The 19,015-nt window shown below is 42.8% G+C and overlaps 1 protein-coding gene across 2 annotated transcripts in view; it reads left to right on the top strand.

Moving 5' to 3' along the window:
• MCF2 (MCF.2 cell line derived transforming sequence) overlaps window positions 1-18,401 on the top strand; it is a 58,105-nt gene extending 39,704 nt beyond the window's left edge. The window contains exons 14-30 of one of the 2 annotated variants that reach the window (XM_086470510.1): window positions 149-237; window positions 813-901; window positions 1,146-1,212; window positions 3,043-3,158; window positions 3,274-3,343; window positions 3,703-3,795; window positions 4,132-4,224; window positions 5,227-5,352; window positions 6,192-6,413; window positions 9,711-9,803; window positions 10,783-10,861; window positions 11,380-11,443; window positions 11,917-12,023; window positions 12,105-12,217; window positions 12,499-12,611; window positions 14,113-14,213; window positions 18,361-18,401. In XM_086470510.1, coding sequence (XP_086326636.1) covers window positions 149-237; window positions 813-901; window positions 1,146-1,212; window positions 3,043-3,158; window positions 3,274-3,343; window positions 3,703-3,795; window positions 4,132-4,224; window positions 5,227-5,352; window positions 6,192-6,413; window positions 9,711-9,803; window positions 10,783-10,861; window positions 11,380-11,443; window positions 11,917-12,023; window positions 12,105-12,217; window positions 12,499-12,611; window positions 14,113-14,213; window positions 18,361-18,401 — 1,676 coding nt within the window. Of the gene's footprint in view, window positions 1-148; window positions 238-812; window positions 902-1,145; window positions 1,213-3,042; window positions 3,159-3,273; window positions 3,344-3,702; window positions 3,796-4,131; window positions 4,225-5,226; window positions 5,353-6,191; window positions 6,414-9,710; window positions 9,804-10,782; window positions 10,862-11,379; window positions 11,444-11,916; window positions 12,024-12,104; window positions 12,218-12,498; window positions 12,612-14,112; window positions 14,214-14,456; window positions 14,510-18,360 lie in introns of those variants that run through there. The other variant, XM_086470511.1, reaches the window with a different exon arrangement.
• Window positions 18,402-19,015: the final 614 nt, after the last annotated feature.

The raw sequence follows: 19,015 nt of genomic DNA, 5'->3' as shown, positions 1-19,015 counted from the left end.
TTAGTATTAGAGATATTTTTCAGTTTGCTTGTAGTCTTAGCTAACTTAAAATTTAACCCATTTTTCTTTGTGACGTACTAGTTTATCTCTGAACCATCTCCTTCACTATAGATTTACATTATGTAATTATGGTTTTTTTCTACCCAAGGTGTGGATTTTAATTCCAGTTTGAAATTTTCATTTGATCTCTCTCTCCCTGGAAAGAAAACATCAAGAAAAACTCCAAGTTCTCGCAAGGTAAAAATTATTCATACAATCTGAGTGAGTTTTGTACACTGCAAAGCAGAAACCCTTCTAAAAATTGGTTGTACTTAGACTTTAGATTTGAAGGTGCTCTTTTTTTTCCATTTGAAAAAAAACCAACCCCGAAACAAACAACGTTTCATATCAGTATGGTTTAGTTGGATTAGTCCAGCACCTGAGATCTATCTTTGATTGTTTTTGTAAGTCACAGATGCTGATCTCCTGTGTGTTATTCCCTGAACTTGTTCTTTGCATAACAGTGATGTCTATTAGGAAAACTCCCCATCCACAGATATTTCCCCTGTGGAAACTGTTCTTTGTTCTCTGTACTAATGAATTATGTTACCAGTATTTTCGGGTTTTATGTAACAGAGTAATTTCTGGGAGTATTTGGCTACCCGTTGTACGCTATGCCCTTTTAAAGTTTTGAGTCACAAAGGCTTTCTTCAAAGGAAGCATATTTCAGCCTTCCCCAAGGAGTTCCCATGCCAACATCAGCGTTTGGACTTGTGCTGCCTCTGCAGTGACCTGCCCACAGCTCTTCCCAGTGCATCCCATTTCTCTTACAGATCGAAGTAATGCACGACTATCAGGAAAAACGGAATTCCTTGCAGTATTTTATTTCAGACAGTGATGACAACTTAGATATACTAAAAGGGTAAGTTTCCACCCTGTTTACATTGCTCAAAATGGTGCTTATTCCTGGCCGGCCCTTGCTCCATCCATGTGTTCTTTCAACCTGACCTAGGTGTCATTTCTTGCGCTTTTACCTGTTTTATCGTCCCTATGTTGGTTGTTCATGAGATCGCACTATGTTTTGGGCTAGTTGAACCGCACTGATTACCTGTGGTTTTTTAACAGACATAAAAATAATAGGCTTTTTTTCCCCCCTTTTGTTTTAGCCATGTCATAAATGAGCTTATAGAAACTGAGAGGGTGTACGTAGAGGAACTCTTCACTGTTTTGACGGTGAGTGACTTCTTCAGATTGCTCATTACTGTTCCCCGGTGACTTGTACAAAAGGGCACCTCCTGCTCTGTCAAACTAAGCAAAAATATGATGTGGCAGGTTTCTACCAAACTGTCAGATCCAAATTTTCAAGTTTTCTCCCTAGCTTTTCTTTGTTGGAGGCATCTGCAGGAACAGTTGGTGTCAGGATGAGCTTTTCATCTAGAATGAGGGAGAAGCCTTCTGTTTGTACACAAAATCACTGGTAATTAGTTTTATCAGTGCCTGAAAAAATGTACAAAAAGCTGTTAACTGTTTTAACTGTTCCCTAATTTCTTTTACCTTTTGGAGACAAAAGAAAGAAGCTTGTGTTTTAGCCTTGGGAGGATTCTGCCTCAATACTGTGACGTTCGTGAACATATAAAACACGTTTCTTTATAAAACAGGTTGTAATTTCTCATAGTGCCATTTTAGACACTTCTGCTTTATTCCAAAATAACTCTTGCTGATGGCCAAAACCAGTTGTCTGTTAAATAGCTCTCTCCCCTTGCGTTTATCTCACCCAGGAGCAAGCAGGATATAAATCTGTTGGACTGCAGGTAGTTACGTGTAATTGCCCTGCACTGATTGGGGTTTTTTTTTTTTTGTTAAACCACACTCTGTATGATAAAGCAGCTGACAGGTACACAGATTTATTATTGTGCATATCGTCTAGATAGAGGAAAATGGACAGCTAGACTTAAGTTTTCTGAAAATAGTATTTCCTTTAAAGAGGGAAGCCTGCTTGCAGTGGTCAAATATAAATGACTAATTTTCCAGTTACTTATCTTCTACTGCGTCTTTAATCAATTACAAGATATACTGCTTAGTATAAGAAATACAGATTCTAACCGTAGTGAGTGTGAGAGATTAATTTGGAAAGCCAAGGAAGATATGCTGTACATACCGAATACCTTTTTATAAACATTTTTGCTACTTGTGTTAAAAGACCTCAGTTCTGTGCAGTGCTTGGTGACTAGCATGGCCAGTTTGAGCTGGGGCTAATGGCCTTCTTGATGTCTTCTTTGCAGCAACAGTCCTGAGCTACGTCCGTGCCTTCTCCCTACCCAACTGTTAGGATGTTTACCAAATCTGATGAATGTTTTTGCGTTGGTGCAGCGATGTGACTTTACTGAGGGTAGATTTGCATTGTTTCCTAGTTCCACACAACAATTTGTAGTGCAGTGGTGTCCCTTCCAGCTCCTCCCTGCTTGGGAGGCTGTGATTTCAAGAGGCAGGTGGAGCCACAGAGGACAGAAATCCTGAGGCATCAAGGAGAGTGAGACCCTGGTGCTCAGGGGGTCTTGTACAAGAGCAAAAAGCCCGTTGGTTTTGGTAGTTGATCTCAAGCCACCTCTGCTTTGCAGCAAGTCACCTCATGCACTGGTTCTTGTGAAGTTGTGTATAACTGCATACCCCATACAAACACATTCTCACTCCTGTGTCCCGTGGTCATAGCAGCAGATGTGTTCAACCCAGACAAGTATTCCACTGGGACCTCTCCCACAGTCAGACCATAGCAAGGAGAAAGTGGCTGTGATTTCCCTTTGGTGAATAGAGAGCACCTCCACAGCGCTGGCCAGCTCCATGGGAGCCATCCCAAGCCATCCTCTGCAGGACCACAACCCCACATGCCCAGGGACTGAAAGACAGAGGTTTAGAGACAAAAATAAGGGATGAAAAGGAATGTTGCACTTTGAAACAAAGCAGATTGTATTGAAAGTCTCTTCATGTCCCCTTTTCATCGCCTTCGAGGAGATGCCAAGCCAAGTTCTTACCCACTGAGTGATGAGCCCCTTTTTCGTCCCACAGGGCTACAGAGCTGAGATGGATAACCCCGCCATGTTCATCCTCATGCCTCCCATGCTGAGGAACAGGAAGGATGTCCTCTTCGGAAACATGCCCGAGATATATGACTTCCACAACAAGTATGATGCTGGCTCTATTCCTCTTTTTATCAGCCTGATTTCCTGTTACAATTAAATACCCAAACTGTGTACTTTGCTTACCGCTGCATTTTGTCTTTTCTCCCGTCTCTTGCAGAATTTTCCTGCACAGTTTGGAAGGCTGCCTGGGAGCACCCGAGAGAGTGGGATTTTGTTTCCTAGACAGGGTGGGTGACTCATTTTCATATATACAGCAGACTTGAAGGCCAATGTTTCTCCTGATTTGTTGCACCCTGCAGCATCTCAGTTATGTCAGTTGAGTAAGATGCTTCTGATAGGCAATACCAACAGCAAGGCAGGGAGCGTAGGTGCATGGCCAGCAGCAGATGGGGGAGAGCAGCAGTCGTGACTACACTGCGGTCTGCTGTGATTCCCAGCAGTGCTATTTTTACCCAGACTCTGACTTTTAGATATTGAAGTTGGCAGCAGAGATAAAAGCAAATCTACAGTTTGGGTGTTCACCTTATTTGGCTGCCCAGCAGGTTTGCGTGCATGTGTGTGACTTGCCTTTTGGCTTCCCTTACAGCGAGAGGATTTCCAGATGTATGAGAAATACTGCCAGAACAAGCCCCGGTCAGAGTCCCTGTGGAGGCAGTGCTCTGAAAGCACCTTCTTCCAGGTGAGCTGTTCGTTCCTACCAAGGCAGGAGTCTTCCTGGGACACTCACTTGTCCTAAACACCCTCCTCAGTACCCCATAATTTTGCAGCATATTCTGTTTACTGTTGCATGGAAGCCCCACAAAAATAGCAGTTGGAGTTCCTTGTACACAAGGAGTTTAAGGCAGATCCATTCATTATATTATTTTATGTGTTTTTATAAAATTTCTTTAGCTATAGGCACCATATGCCATTTTTACATTAAATCTTTGAAGTCATCACACCATAGTAGTCATGCTGTTAGAATAACTACTTATAGTTGGTGCAGAACTAACTTAATCTGAATTCTTTGTTCCAGGAATGCCAAAGAAAATTAGAGCACAAACTCGGGCTGGATTCGTATTTGCTCAAACCGGTGCAGCGCCTGACAAAATACCAGTTACTTCTGAAGGTATTTCATGATCTGCTTTGAAAGAACGTCAGAAGATAGATTTGTTTTCCAGTTTGTTTTATTTTTCAATTAAAGGTTACGTGTAAATCAGCACCAAGCCTTAGATTACATATTGCTTATCTTGGCCCTCTGTAGTGACTTTCAGTGAAGATGAAAATTCGCATACCTGAAAAAGGAACAAGTGCTTTTAACAAGCCATGTTTTTAAGGGTAGAAAGACTCTTTGAATCTGTTCAGAGATGCAAAATGACAGAAGCACTTCTAAGAAAACTGATCCAGAGATAATTGTGAGAGTATGATGAATGAAATATATTCTATCGATGCATTGCTGCTTCTCCTTAGGTTATTATAGGGCATCTAATCTTTAATGCATTTATTCTTGTGCCCCCTGTCTGAAGCAGGGCATTGCTGTTATTCCCGCTCTGTAAAATGGGATTAACAGTGGGGTAGTGGCTTCTGAACCCCACCCTCTAGCCTCTTGAATGAGAAATGTGTACACATGAAGCTCTAAGTGGGCACAGGAGATCTGGAATGAAAGTAATTTTGTATCAATGGTGTAATTCCCTAATCTGTCTTCCATTTATTGACTTCAAGGCTCTGGATTTTATACATTCTATTCTTTGTGTCTGCCAGTCTGAAGACAATCATCTGCTGCAACCTCATTTGAAGGTGTATATGGCATATTGGCAGCTAATGGAAAACCTGAGCCTTATTTCCCATTTCTTACCAAGCAGGAAAACACAACACAAAGAACTCAGATGAGCGTGATGCCGCTCTATAACCTGACAGTGCCCTTAAGGAAACCCAGAAAAAATGGGTTACGCTCAGTGATCTGTTCCACACCTCATCCTGACTGTGGTTTAGAGTGAGTCTTTTTTCCAGTGACATATGAAAAAGAAACTCAGGCAGTGTAGGTTGCTCTTGGGCATTGGAAACTTTGGGTGAGATGGAAAAGTCTGCTTTGTTCAAGTGCAAACACATGCTTTTCCATTTCTATTTTCAGGAGTTGCTAAAGTACAGCACGAGCTGTGATGGAGTTCAGGAACTTCAAGAAGCTCTGGTTGCAATGTTGGATTTGCTAAAGTCAGTCAATGACTCTATGCATCAGATTTCAATAACAGGATATGATGTGAGTAGATTCGGGTAATGAGACCTCGCACAAGGCCAGATGATGCTTTGGGAATGGATAGTGTCCCAGAATGTATGAGCTAAAAACTGTACTACAACAGCTACGAAGTGAATGGGATCAGGAAGCTCTTACAGGTGACAGTCTTCCATCTGATTGCAGGATTTTGGAAAATATCTGCATCCAAAGGACGTATCCAAAGTCGCATAGTGCCCACACTTGCCACCTTGTGGTTTTTGAGAGTATTTTTCCAGCATGCACCTTAGTTCTCTCATGGATGACCTTATAATGCACCCGGTGTGTCTTCATAGCATTTCTCATTCAACATTTAACTAAATAGTCTCTGAGGCTGATTTTGATCCTTGCTCATTGAAGTGGTTGTCTTTCCTAGGGTTTCAGGAGAGGGTGAAGGGATGGCTTTCTAAGCAGCTGGTCCCAGTCCTGGCCTCTTTGAGAAGACCATCCTCCAAGACCTCAGTTCAGGTTCAAATCTCATCTGCCCTCTCCCACTGAAGTAGCCGGAGCCCTTGACCTGGAATTCCATAGGAGCTGGAGAGTTTTCCTATCTTCCTAGTTCTTCCAGTTGCTGGCTTGTATCCCTTCACATAGACTAGCTGCAGCCCTGCGTCTGAGACCTCTGCTTCTCTCCTGGCACCATGCCGTCACTCCCAAAAGATCATCTGATCCTTCCAGGAAGACCTATTCTTAGAGTGACGTGCCTTGGAACAGAGCTGGCCCCATTGCCTGTCATTGTTTTGACAGTCCTCTTATATTTTAATTGACATCTTTTTCTTTCTTTTCTTTTTTTTTTTTTTTTTTTTTTTTTGTGATACTCTCACCAGGGTGACCTGAGTGAACTGGGGAAAGTATTGATGCAAGGATCTTTCAGTGTTTGGACAGGACACCGGAAAGGTCCAACAAAAATGAAAGATCTTGCCAGGTTCAAGCCAATGCAGAGGCATCTGTTCCTATACGAGAAAGCCTTGGTTTTCTGCAAGAAGCGAGAGGAGCATGGAGATGGATATGACAAAACCTCATCTTACAGTTTCAAGCATTTTTTGAAAGTAAGGACTCTTTAGTTGGGGCCATTGTCATGTATATTGTAAACCAATAACTCCGCAGACCCAGATAGTATTTTTCCTTTAACATTGTGGCTTGTTTTCTGCTATTAAGGGCTGTAATGCTTCATATGGAAGTGTCACACCCATCAAAGGCTGTTGGTTGTAATAAGCTGTGAGGACCCCCATAGCTGAAGCAGCAGCTGAGAGAGCCCATGGACTCGGAGTCACATATGTGATGGCATCTGCCAGGGAAATAATGCTGCGGGCAAGTCCCAGGGGTGAGAAGTGCCTTCCCCGCTCCCATAGTCTGCTTTCCAGGAGCGGGGGCCAGGGCGTGAATCTGGGAAGGCCCTTTGCATCTTCCCCAGCCTGCCTGGGAGAGCAAGGGGGCTCCTCACGTCCCTGGTCCCCAGGAAGGCCCCTTGGGCTGCGGTCTGCCTGGCTGCTTTTGAGCCCTGTTTCCCGGGCAGGAGGATGCAGAGTTAACTCTTCTTCCTCTTTCATTGCCTTTCTCCTTTGGCAGGCTCTGACTGCAGCTAAAAGTACAATTATCAGATGAAAAGAGTAGCCTATGGCAAAATGAGGGACATAAACAACTGTCCCAAGCCTGTAAATGTTAACTATTCTCAATAAAAATCCCAAACTGCTTCTCTAAAAGAGAAGACCTTCTGGCGTACTGCATGTGATGAGTCCTTCTAACATCAGCGTTCTATCTCAGTACTCTGCCTTGTTTTTCTTTATAAATAAAAACCCAATATGGGTATATCTTAGAATGGGAAAAAAAATGGGCACTTGGAGGCAAAGCCTTCAGGCCAGACGCTGCAGGTCCCTGATCTCGGCGAGGTCTGGGGAGGGGCTTGCCACAAGTAATCAGAAAGCCATGTAACAGTAGATAAATCTGTTCAGCTCCAGTGCGTGTTACAAATTGTGTATTAAAAGCAAATCCCAGGCCATATGTTTAGGTACTTCAATGTTTTTCCCAAACAGCATAATTTTCTTTCTGGAGAGCTTGTTTTCCCTGTAGTGCTTGTTCTACCATACGTGCTTTTGAAAGAACTGAAGAGGTGGCATGGGGAAAGCCTGCTTGGAGGAGAAAATCCTGTGCTCAGGAGTCCAGGCAATGTGGCCAGGGTTTTTCTTTGCTTTGGGAGAGCTCGTTTGCGTGGCCACACTGGGAGGCTGGGGTTAGACAATCCACGGATGCTGCAGGATTACATCCATTTTCAGAATTGCTGTCCTGAGGGCAAAATCAGGTTTCTGGAACTTGACATTTGTTTGATTCATGATACTATCAGGAAATTACTTTTCTTTGCAAGAATGTTTTCTGGGGATTCAGAATTAAAGCAAGCTGCTGGGTAGAAGTTGTGTAACTGGACCTCTGTAAAACAAACAAAAGAACTCCTCAGGATAATATTTTGCATACTATGTAAAATACCATACCTCTTCAGCTGAGATTCAGTAACTTACAGGATGCAGGTTCATAACTCACTGCAATGCCATGTAAATCAGTTTGCCTCATACTGCTGTGGAAGGTGATGCAGATGAACGCCATCCCAGAGCTCTACACTAACCCAGCTTGGTCTGCATTGCAGTGAACCAACAGCTGAGGGACAGTAAATCCTGGCCAGGGGGAGGAAATTTCAAAATCCGCTAACATGAATGAACAGACCTTAAATATGTCTATTTCTGGCACTTTCTTTTGCATCCTCAAGGTAGATCATCTACTAATTTCTAATATCTTGAAGCCTGGGCAGTTTTGTACGAGCTTACGTATAAATTGCCGTGCCAGAGGGGATGCACAGAACTGGGAATGGCAGAATATGGGAAAGGCACTCTCTAGGCTGCCCTTTCCATATCTTCTGTAAATTTTTTTTTAAAGTTTTTTAAGTTTTCATAAAATCAGAATGGAGCCTGATCTGCCTTTCTAAGGCTTTATGGCACTATACTGCACAGGATAAAATAATTTTTTAAAATTATTTTAAAATTTTAAAAATAACATAAAACTGGGAAATACATCACTGCTGTTCAGTGATGGGCCTTTCTGCATCTGGAGGCGAACACTTTCTCAGAAGTTCATAAGAGCTCTTCTGTTCATACCAGTGAAGAAATGCGGAAAGCTAATTAGCAGCTTGCTTCCTATTTTCTGAGGCTGTTCAGAGTCACTGAAAATGGGTGCGAACCTTTGAAAAAGTAACTAGGAGCAGAAAGTTTGCCCAGGTGGCCTAGTCTGTAAATCCTCGTGGTCATTCAGACCAAAAGCTCTGAGGGTGCACATGGAACGGCAATGTTAAACAGATGTTCTTGCTAAGGCCTTATTTGTAGTTATACTGATTTATCTAATGCAGTCTGTGTCAATAATTTATGATAGATGATACCATTATTATTAGATCTGTTTCAAAAGATGCAAGTGGGATATTTTAGCTATTTTTGACCACACATTAATCAGTGATAAATTGCTAGCAAACTGCTTTAAGTGAGAAGATGGTTTATGCAGTATCAGGTATTAAAGCATTTTTCAGCTTTATGGCATGTTCAGCAAGTGGGTCAAAGATCTGCTGCTGAAGAGTTCCTTGGTCTCTAATCACAGTTTGAGCTACTGATTCAGCTGGGTCATGTTGTGCAGATCCTGAATTATTTGGACCTTCGGCATTTCCATCCAACTTATCAAAAGTTGTCTGTGATAAGGGGTACCTGGGTATGGCAGCATCCAGCCACACCTAGCTTGGAGTCTGTGTCCTTCCTGAAAGCCAGGTTTATGGCAGCTCAGGCTGTATATCCAAAAATTAAGCCATCTTTTGGAAACCTTGGGATGATATCTCAACTACAGGGATGGTCAGGGACCAAAAGATGTTGAGCTGAAATTTCTAAAGGAGCTAAGGGCTCCACAAATCAGTTTTAAAGATCACTGAAAGAATGAAACAGAATGCAGAGAGTAAATAAAGAATAATATGGCAAAAGTAACGTATGTAGAAAAATAATATGCCATGCATTTATACATCTTCATAAGCCTCATCTGAGAGATTTCATGCTGAAAGAGGTATGAGATGACTTTTCAGTTAGTTCCACTGATTCCTGAATGAAAAGTCTTCTCAGGTCCATTGATTGGTTTCAGAAAGCTTTTACAAATACAGCAAGCTGATGGAAAGTCAGGGGGCATAAGTCAGACAATGACTTTCAGTTGCTACTGAAATTAAAGTGAGTGGAAACAGGTTTGTTTAACATGCTGCAAAATGTCTGGATTCATAGGAAAGAGGGGAAGATTTGTAGTATGTTTAATTTTTTGGTTCTTTGGATTTGCAGATGAATGCAGTTGGAATAACTGAGAATGTGAAAGGAGATCATCGGAAATTTGAAATCTGGTATAGTGGGCGAGAAGAGGTCTATGTCGTGCAGGTTTGTAGCTTCAAAAATCTGGACATTTGTACATCCTCATAACAGTGTTAAGGAAGTGTGTCCTATTGATCTTTACAGGATTATCAGACATTTAACGTGCATTTCTTCTTCCTCTTTGCCCATGTCAGTGTTCACAGATCTGTCCCAGCAGCTGGTCCTTGGTGTCTAGTTCTGAGTGTGAAAGTCATCTTAAAGTGGAGACAGAATTGCTCCTTGGAAATAGAGCCTTTTATTTCGGATGAAATCTCAAATAGACCAGTAGTTTTACTGTGCTTAATAGTTTATATTTATAGATTGAGCTGGGAAATAGTCCTCATGCTTTAATGGGCACGGGTTACATGTGTTCCTCTACAATTAGACATCAGAACTGCTCCCAGAGCAAAGGCTTGGTCTCCATGCTGCTATTTCCAGTAGTCTTTTGACTCTTCTACAAAACAGTAGCCCGATTGACCAGATCTTTTCCTGATTTTTTTTTTCCCCTTTTGTAGCATTTTGAATAGAAATTTGTAGTGGTGAAATGTTTGCCTAACAGGGTGTTCACAAGAGAACCTGTTGTGAAAATATTTTTCATTGACTTTTTTTTTTAATTAGTCTTCTGCTTAGCTTTTTTCCTCTATGTTACAACACAGTCGCCAACTCAAATTCATAAAGCGGCTGTATGTAGCAAAGTACATATATATTCAAAAGGAAAATTTGGCTCTTTAGGTATCCTGTAAAAGAGATGAGATGAGTTGCATGCACACGTGTGCTTTTGCCTGCACTCCTTGTGTTGTAGAGATGGCTCCACAGTTTCCACTGTGTTTTGCCTGGGTGTAGTGGGGATCATCAATTTTAAAAGATCAAGAATATTTAAAATTTAGTGGTGGCTTTGGATAAAAGGAGATTTCAGATAATTACAGCATAGAAAAGTAAGATTTTATTCATACATTATAATGGATGATTCTTCATACAAAATTCAGACAATTTTCCCTTCTTCCAGGCCCAAACAGTAGATCTGAAGATGGCATGGTTGAATGAAATAAGAAAAATTTTGTTCAAGCAGCAGGAGCTTATAAAAGGTACATTTAACCAATTTCTCTGTGGCATTCACTCTGCAGCGGAACCTTTTCTGTTTTCACGTTGCTGATCTTCAAATCCACTAATTCACAATATAGAATTGATTTTTCAGAAGAAGCCTAGTAGCAAAATACTGGAGTGAGGCCTTACATTACATGGAGATAACTTAGAACAGTAAAAGCCAGGTGCTTATGTGAAAATGAATTGCAGAAGTACATTTCTTTTTTTGTCATTACCTTGGGGATTATTTCACATTTGTTATCATAGGCTTAACCCAACAAGATACATAGCAGATGCCTAGTTTTAAGCATATTAGTGGCATGCTCGCTATTGGATTTGTGCTAACATACCATCTTAATCGTAACTAAGTCTGTGCTTTGCAAGAGTCTCTAGGTCTGTTTTTCTCTAAACAGAAATTATTAGAGTTGTACAAAAGGTCTAACTTTTAAAATAGTGCCTCAAGTGTGACGGTTACTGATTAAAAAAATGGATTTTAAGCTGGTGTTTGTCCTCCCCACAGTGGAGAAGCAGCAGCCCAGCTCGTGCACAGACCAGCTCCCACTCTCCTCCCAGCTGAGTGATGGGTGAGTCCCAGGAGCCAGACCGGAGGCTCTCTCCAGTACCCTCCCCTCGCTGGGTGCCTCCTGACTTCTGGCTGTATCCTGGCTCTGTGCTATTCCCCCCACCCCATTTCTGTCTGAGACCTCTGGGTAGGGGCAGGAGGGATGTGCTGCCATTCATCCTTTGGTGGTCTGGGGAGAGGGTCTGTAAGGGGCACCCTCAAGCGCTCGCCTGGCAGCACAGCCTGAGCTGCAGCTCCTCTGCAAATGGAGACAAAGATCAAAGACAGTGCTCAAATTCAGGGAAAGAGATACCGTAGCAATTTTATTTCCCTTCCAAAAAATTAAAACCAGGCACTGAAGTTTTTAACCTTTACAGAAACATACATTAAAAAGTACCATTATTATTTCTGACCCTGTTTTACAGAACCTTGTGGAGTTTGTGTTCATTCATAAAGTAAAACTAAGATTGATTTCTGGCTTTTTTTGTCATTCAGAAAGCAGCAGAGAGCCTCCATAAGCTCAGAAGAGAACGACTCGGAGCGCACCAGCCCAGTGATGCTGGACAGTGGGCTCCTGTCCCCCCAGAACAAGCCCCACAGAAGTACGGACCCTTCCCAGTCCTTCGGGGCATGCTTTGCAGGTGCTGGGGTAACCCCAGCCTGAGCTGAACGCTGTCTTGCAGGCTGGCCAGGAATGTCACAGTCCCTGGAAATCTGCGAGGGGCTGGAGGAGTGGTCAGGTAACCAATACCTCTCGAACTGCTCGGACACCGAGGAGGAGGATGGGAACCAGCTGGTTAGTACAGAGGTGCAATGATCCCAAAGCTTGGGGTGCTGCTGGTTTTGGTCATCTCGCTTTGTTTTGCTTCGCTGGATAATGTCTGTGTCTTGTCCGTGTCACTCAGATTTTCCGTATCTCAATTTGGCAAATGAGGAGATGTCTTAGACACAGTTTCTTGAAATAATTTAAATTAAAGTAGCTGATAGGGCTCTGTCACGTTCCCTGCGGCAGTCAGACATAACAGCTGCGTGATATGAAATGCAGCTAAATAAGATAGTTTTTTCTTACTACCACAGTCTCCAGGAAAATACAAAGCCCTTGCAGACTGCAAGAGGAGAGGATCAGAGGACCTGCTGGTGAAAAATGGGGATGAAATTCAGCTTTTGCATGAAGATGGTGAGGGACAGTGGTAGGTATTTTAGGATTACTTTGCCTTATCTCTCAGGGCCTGCAAGGCAGTCCTGTGCAACCTCGCTTGCCTGGTGATAACACTCATTGCAGCTTCTAATTAAGTTTTAGACTATTCCAGAAAGCTGGGGAATTCATTCCTTTGCCAAGACTAGAGGCCATATGCACTGTCTTGGCCTGGAAAAACGTGTCAGGACTTCCCTTGCCATGGGTGTGTGAGCGAGCTGTGTTTTGCCAACATCTTCACAGCCCCTCTTGCCATGCTCTTCCCTCTTCAAATGGTGCTTCAAGTGGGAGCTCTTTGCCTGCCCCAGCTCAGTGTTGGTTTTGTTCCTCTGGACAAATTGAGTAATTGCAAGGCATTTTCCTCCCTCAGACAGCTGTATGGGTGTTAACTGGTTAATGGCTGCTGACCATCTTTCTGTTGTATTTAAAGCTGTGGCTTGCAAGATAACACTGCACAGCTGGTTCTCTCCTTATGGCTGGGAAATCACCATACCCAGCCCCCTGCCTGTTGAACAATTGGTCTTCTTGTCTTGGAGGGCAGCATGTCCTCTTCTGATTTTTGCAGCAATTTGGCTGAGATTTCTAGCTGTCTTTCCTTTCCAGATTGATTTCTGACTAGGTCTTGTCAGCCAGCCCCAGGGTCTCAGTAGGAGAGAGCACAGCGAGCTAATAATGCCTTGTTCGGGATGTGGGAAGGGTGGTATTAGCAGGAACCTGATCAGATTTGTGCAGGCACTAACCAATACATGCACAGACACAAATGCCCTGTGGAGCATTTCTGGCCAACATCTACAGCCCTTGCACTTTGTGGGAAAACAGAGCAGAGTAGAGTACAGTAGAGTATTTCAGTTGGAAGAGACCTAAAATGACCATCTAGTCCAACTGCTTTTTGAAAAATTCAGTTTGTTGTTAGCAAAAGCAAGATGTAAAGCATCTCAGTTTTGCTGAATGCTCACCACCTCTCATGGTGGTTTCAGCCAGTGCCAGGCAAAGATTTCTCACAGCAAACTTTTTTGTTAGCACAAATTTCACTGCATGAATGAGACAGAGGGATGTCATTTATGAGCATGAGTATTTCCAGCTGCCTAAATCTTGGCTCAAATTTACTTATAGTACCCTGATTAAATTAATCCTACCAGTCTGGCTCAATAGCAGAGAAGCAAGGAAAGTAATTGCCCTTGGGTCCATCGGTAGTCAATGGAGGAAAACTGGTGTCTCTGGAGGTCTCAGGCAGGATAACTGATGCTCTGGAGAGCCCTGTTCCTCTCCATCGACTAGAGAGGGGCCCAAGGCAGCTGTGCTCCCAACATAGGCTTTTTTAATTAGATTCCTAAATTTAAGTGGGAAGAATACTTTAAATGCATGCCCAGCTCTTGATAAAATGCTTCACTGATTTGAGCAAATTGTTGTTGCACTGACAGTTGTGTAGAGTGTCCCCATATCAAACTGCTCCTGGGTTGGTTTCCTTCTTTTACTAATGCTGTTGTCGTTCAAAGGTTGGTGAAAAACCTAAACAGAAGAAAAGAAGGCTGGATTCCTGTCCACAGTCTGCAGATAGTAGTTGGTGACTGCAGATTTCGGAATGCCAAAGTCACAGGTATCATATAGCACGCCTAGCAGAAACATTTTGTAACTGCGATCAGGTCTTTTAAGCCATTTGCATTACACTTGGTGTACTAAATCTGTCTGCATATGCCTCTGCAGGAAAAAAAAAGAAAGCAGCTACTCCAAAAAGTCTGCAAAAGTAGTAAATTAAGCTTTTTGTTTGTTTGTTAACACCTTAAGAAATTTCTGTGACTCTAGGCACTAGTAAATTAAACTCAAGCATTTAAAAACTTAGATTTCTTTGCAAGAGCACTGAGTAGAAGATCAGGGAGAAGAAACGGAGTCTGACCGGGGGTTCCCGTGATTGTTCTGCCTACTCGCTGCTGTAGATCAAAACCTGTGTGAATAGGAGGTGCCTAGGCAAAATCTCCTCCTGCCACAAAAGACGCTGTGGCCTGACCCCCAGCACTCTAAAGGCAATATGTAATTTCTGCAGCCTCACTCTTGCCCTCATTGCTGCCTGCTTGTTAATCCATCGTTAGAAGAAAGTTTATTATAAACAGGTTACCAGGTTTTTGTCAGAAGGCTTGTAGTCTCCAAAATCATATTTCTCATTTTCTAGCCATAAATGTACATAGAAATAGATAGGGACGCATAACAGATGACACAAGAAAATGCCTTAAGAGCAGCCTGTCACCTTTGCCGTGTACACAGCATCACTGCTTCATGTGTGCCTCATCACCATGCTGTCCACTGGAAATGGGAGACCAGGGTTTGTGATGGAAGCAGCTTAGGAAACCCACATAGATTTAGTCCATTAAAAAAAAAAAAAAAAAAATCCACCAGTTGTGGCCGTATGAAACAAATTTTGCCAGTAGATTTCTTTTTAAATACTTCCTTTCTGTCAAAATCTGTTGTTTTGATGAACAAGAAGGAAGCCTTCTGAAAGGCCTAAAATTATTCCAGTCTGCTCTTGATGGTTTTCCAGTATATTTCAGTGAGATCCTTCCTATACAGGAAGGTAATTTTTTATCCCCTTGGTTGCAGGGCAGTCAGATTTCACAGGATGGAGGTTTTCTGACTTTATGTGAGGGGTAGGAGTGGGCTAGCAGCACAGCTGAGAGGACTCCCTTTGGCGCGCTCCCACCCTGGAGCACCATGTGTTGTTTTTTCAGGAAGTCTGGTCATCATATCTTGCTGGGTCCTTGGCTGCAGCCTGTGCAGGAGGTTTCTCCAGCCGTGATTGCATCCTGAAAGTAGGGTGTCAGCAAACTTTGAACACCAGTTTGCTTTGCCAGTGGCCGTATCCCCCAAAGTCTAGAGACTCGCAGCTCCAGGCTCATTTACGAAGTTTCTGGATACAAACTAAAGAGAATTTCACAAGATGAAACCACGGAAAGCTCCTCCTGTTAAGTCTCACACCGCTGCCCAGACACTTTGCAATCACGTTGCCAGGGTCTAGTTATAGCACTGAGGCTCTATTTTCCCTGTTAAGTTTAACTCTGTTCTCTCTCGCTGTTGCAGATTGTGTATGCAGTCTCTAGGCATGATTCTAATTTTACATGCACTCCAGGCAAGATTGTAGGGTGATGTAGGATGTTTTCTTGCCATTTCCTAGAGCTATTCCTAGAGCTTTTCAGTGACGTGTCCTTATAGCCATAATATAATTGCACTCTGAAAACTGACTTTAAACAATACCTTTGCATTTAGCAATTCCGTTTCCACTGTGGACTGGTCATTTTATACTGCAGGTGACTTTGTAGCACTGCCAGCTCTGGGACGTGGTCTGGATCGGGCTCTTTGCTTCTTCAGAAGATGGAGCTCTTGCTCCAATATAGCAGAGGGAGAAGTAGGCAGCCAAGCTTGTAGAGCAAAGTAGGGGCAGGAGGGAGCACCGTAACCCTCACCTGTTATTAGCTGTTTGCGCTGAAATGCTGTTTTGCATGTAAGCAGTGTAAACTTGATTAACATATTGTGGAGTCTCTAAGAGCTAGAGCGTGCTGGAGTTGCTTCAGAGCTGGGGGAGAGGCACTCCTGGCCCTTTGAGGGGGGTAGTGCCTCCGTTATTGCTGGGCTTCACCTTTCCCCAGTTAATAGAAACATATCTTCAATCACAGAATTTTACAACTAGAATTCATAAAAAACTGGGATTTGGGTTGTTTTGGGGTTTTGTTTGTTGTTTTTTATTTTCTCAGTGCGAAGCCTTTAGCTGAATAGATGAAACAGTTCCCTTACCTTCACTTTTTTTCTTAGATTTACACTGTGGCCATAACAAAAACATCCCACCACAGGATGGCTGGTACCTGCACACTTACAAGCTATTCCTCTCCCCACCTGCTAATTATCCCAGTGCTGGGCCGGTACAAATCATGCAGAAGTTACAGGGAACTTTTTTGCTGCCCATTTTAAGGTATTAGATGTGTATTTTGTCACTGCCCCACTCCCCTACCACTGCTAGCTTTGCAAATCCACCTTCCTCCTGCACCTAGCGTGCCAGTTGAAAGCTTATGTGCAAAGCTGAACTTGAAATATTGAAACAAATCCACAGATGATTTTTCTTCCTTTCCTTACATGGTTGCACAGGTAATTTTCCTTATAGGTGGGTTGTTACTATAGGCAATGCCATGTAACTCTTGTTAAAAGAAGTATTTTGGTCCAAGGCTTCTTTTGCAAAGGTGTGTATGTGGGAAACCTTGTTGAACTTTTTGTAAATCTTGGCCAGGATATAAGCCAGGGGGCTTTTAGGGAGGAAGATGGCTGGCTTGGAGGTAATTTTGAAAACCAGTTTTCCCTCTGGTGTGCCTCTAGCTGTAATTTCTGAGATTAGTCCTTGCTGCTTTTTTCTGAATAGATTTATTCTGTCTCCTGTGCAAATGCATGGTGGATTTTTTTTATGTGTGTGCCATAGGAGTAGTTTCTTATCACAGGTGATAATGTGCAGATCTGAACATGGAAAAGGTTTGGAGACAACTCTGCTCAGAAAAAGCAATATTCAGAAAATAGCTACTGCTGAGATTTACCTGTGTGTTGCTAGTTTAAGCTGCCTTGCTGAAGCGCTCAGGCATTGCCTGGTCAACTGGCTCAACTTCTATATGCATTAACAAGGAGATGAAAGATTATCTCTTCATTTCCCTTGTGCAAGATGCACATCTTGAGGAAGGTGAGGGCTGCAGCCTTTCAATCTCAATTCCTTTTCCACAGTGGGGCAGGAGACAAAACATTTCTGCAAGTCCCCTGGTTGCTCATGTGCCAAAGATCAGGATGTAGAGCACTGACAGCGCTTGTGTCAGTGAAGGAAAAGGCATCTCGCCCCTCAGCTGTGCTGCAGCACCCACTGCATGGCAAATGGAGAGGGGGGACGGCAGAAATGAGGTCCTTGCCATAACTCAAAGCAAATGCGTGACTTGTTTCCACTTCAGTGGCACAGTGCTCATGTCCAGCAGCACCTCAGCCTCCCCTCTCATCAAGGGAAAGGTTTCCCCACTGGTAGTGGCTGAAGGACTGAGCTTACATGTCCTCTGCTCCTGCTGGCCAGGGCGGTGGGGATCGTCGTCTTGACTATGGTGAGCTTGAGGCAACCCTTTATGTGGCTCCGTAGGCCGCATGATTTGAGTCTGCCCGATAAGAGTAATCCTACGTGGCTGAGCTCTTTGCAGGCTGGCATAAGCATGTTAGCTGAAATGTGCAAGTTTTGTCTAAATTCTGATTAAAATGCCACTTGTAGTTTTGCAGATGCAGCACAGCTGTTTGCACTATTACTCATGCACTTTAATGATTGCAGCCACAGGCTTTTGTATTTATGCAGGGTCCATTAAAGGTAACGTTGATTTCCTTTTGGCCTTTGAAACTTAAAGCAGGGTCTCCATGTACAGCCTGCGATGCCAGCCAGCTTCACAGAACAGCTATTTTGTAACGCTGTAGAAAACCATTTTGAGCCTGACAAAATAAGGAGCCTAGAGAAGATATCAGCTGGCTGCGCTGTGATAATCAAGTGATTGATGATGGAAATGAGTCAAACCCTGTGGTCCTGCCTTAGACAAAACTCTCACTGAAGCTAGTGGGAGTTCAGCATTTAGGGAGAACTGCAGGAGTGCACTTATTATTTTTTATGTTATACAAATGTGATGTGATTACAGGGAACAATGTATTTCTTGGAATAAGATGCTTTAATATTAACATCATTCTTCATTACTTTATAGATGCTGCCCTGTGTAACACAAGAAAGTTTAGTTCCCCTTGAATTAAGGGTGAACTAGTAGCATCCTATTTTCGATGCTCTTTGGAAGCTTTCAACTAAGTGTTACAGAGAAATAGCACAATAGTTGGAGTTGTCCTGTACTATTCATCACATTCACAGACCTCCACAGCTTCATCTGCACTGAACGGGACTGGGGTCCTAAGCAGCTTCTCATAGTCATAAAGGAAGCCATTCTCTGCTTTTTCTTTTTTTTCTCCTATGGAAAGTACAGTATTTTATTATTTTTACCTGCTGTTTTTCCATGACATCCATCATGTTTCATCAGAGAAGTACACTACAGTTTCCTGACACTTTGTTTAGATGCTTTGAAATTTCCTCTACAGGTTGAAGGCTTTACCTACTTATTAGCTGACAACTGTTGAAGTTGCAAATAAGAGTTGAGTGTTGGTAAACCAAATAAAACCCCAAAAAAATACCAAACAAAGAAGCTGTATATCCTGCTTAATTGATTTTATGGATGGATTTTTCTTAAATACCTACTTCAGCTGTGTGAATGTAATGTTCTGTAAGAGCATCATCTGGCTGACTCACATGTGAAGATGCAATAATGCTAAAGATCCTCTTTTTGCACTTAGGGTCTGACTCCAGCCCACTGC

The sequence above is a fragment of the Leptosomus discolor genome, chromosome 9 (assembly GCF_034619465.1).
Source record: "Leptosomus discolor isolate bLepDis1 chromosome 9, bLepDis1.hap2, whole genome shotgun sequence".
NCBI lineage: Eukaryota > Metazoa > Chordata > Aves > Leptosomiformes > Leptosomidae > Leptosomus > Leptosomus discolor.
The sequence above is the reverse complement of the archived record's forward strand: the minus strand, read 5'-3'. Positions and strand labels throughout refer to the sequence as shown.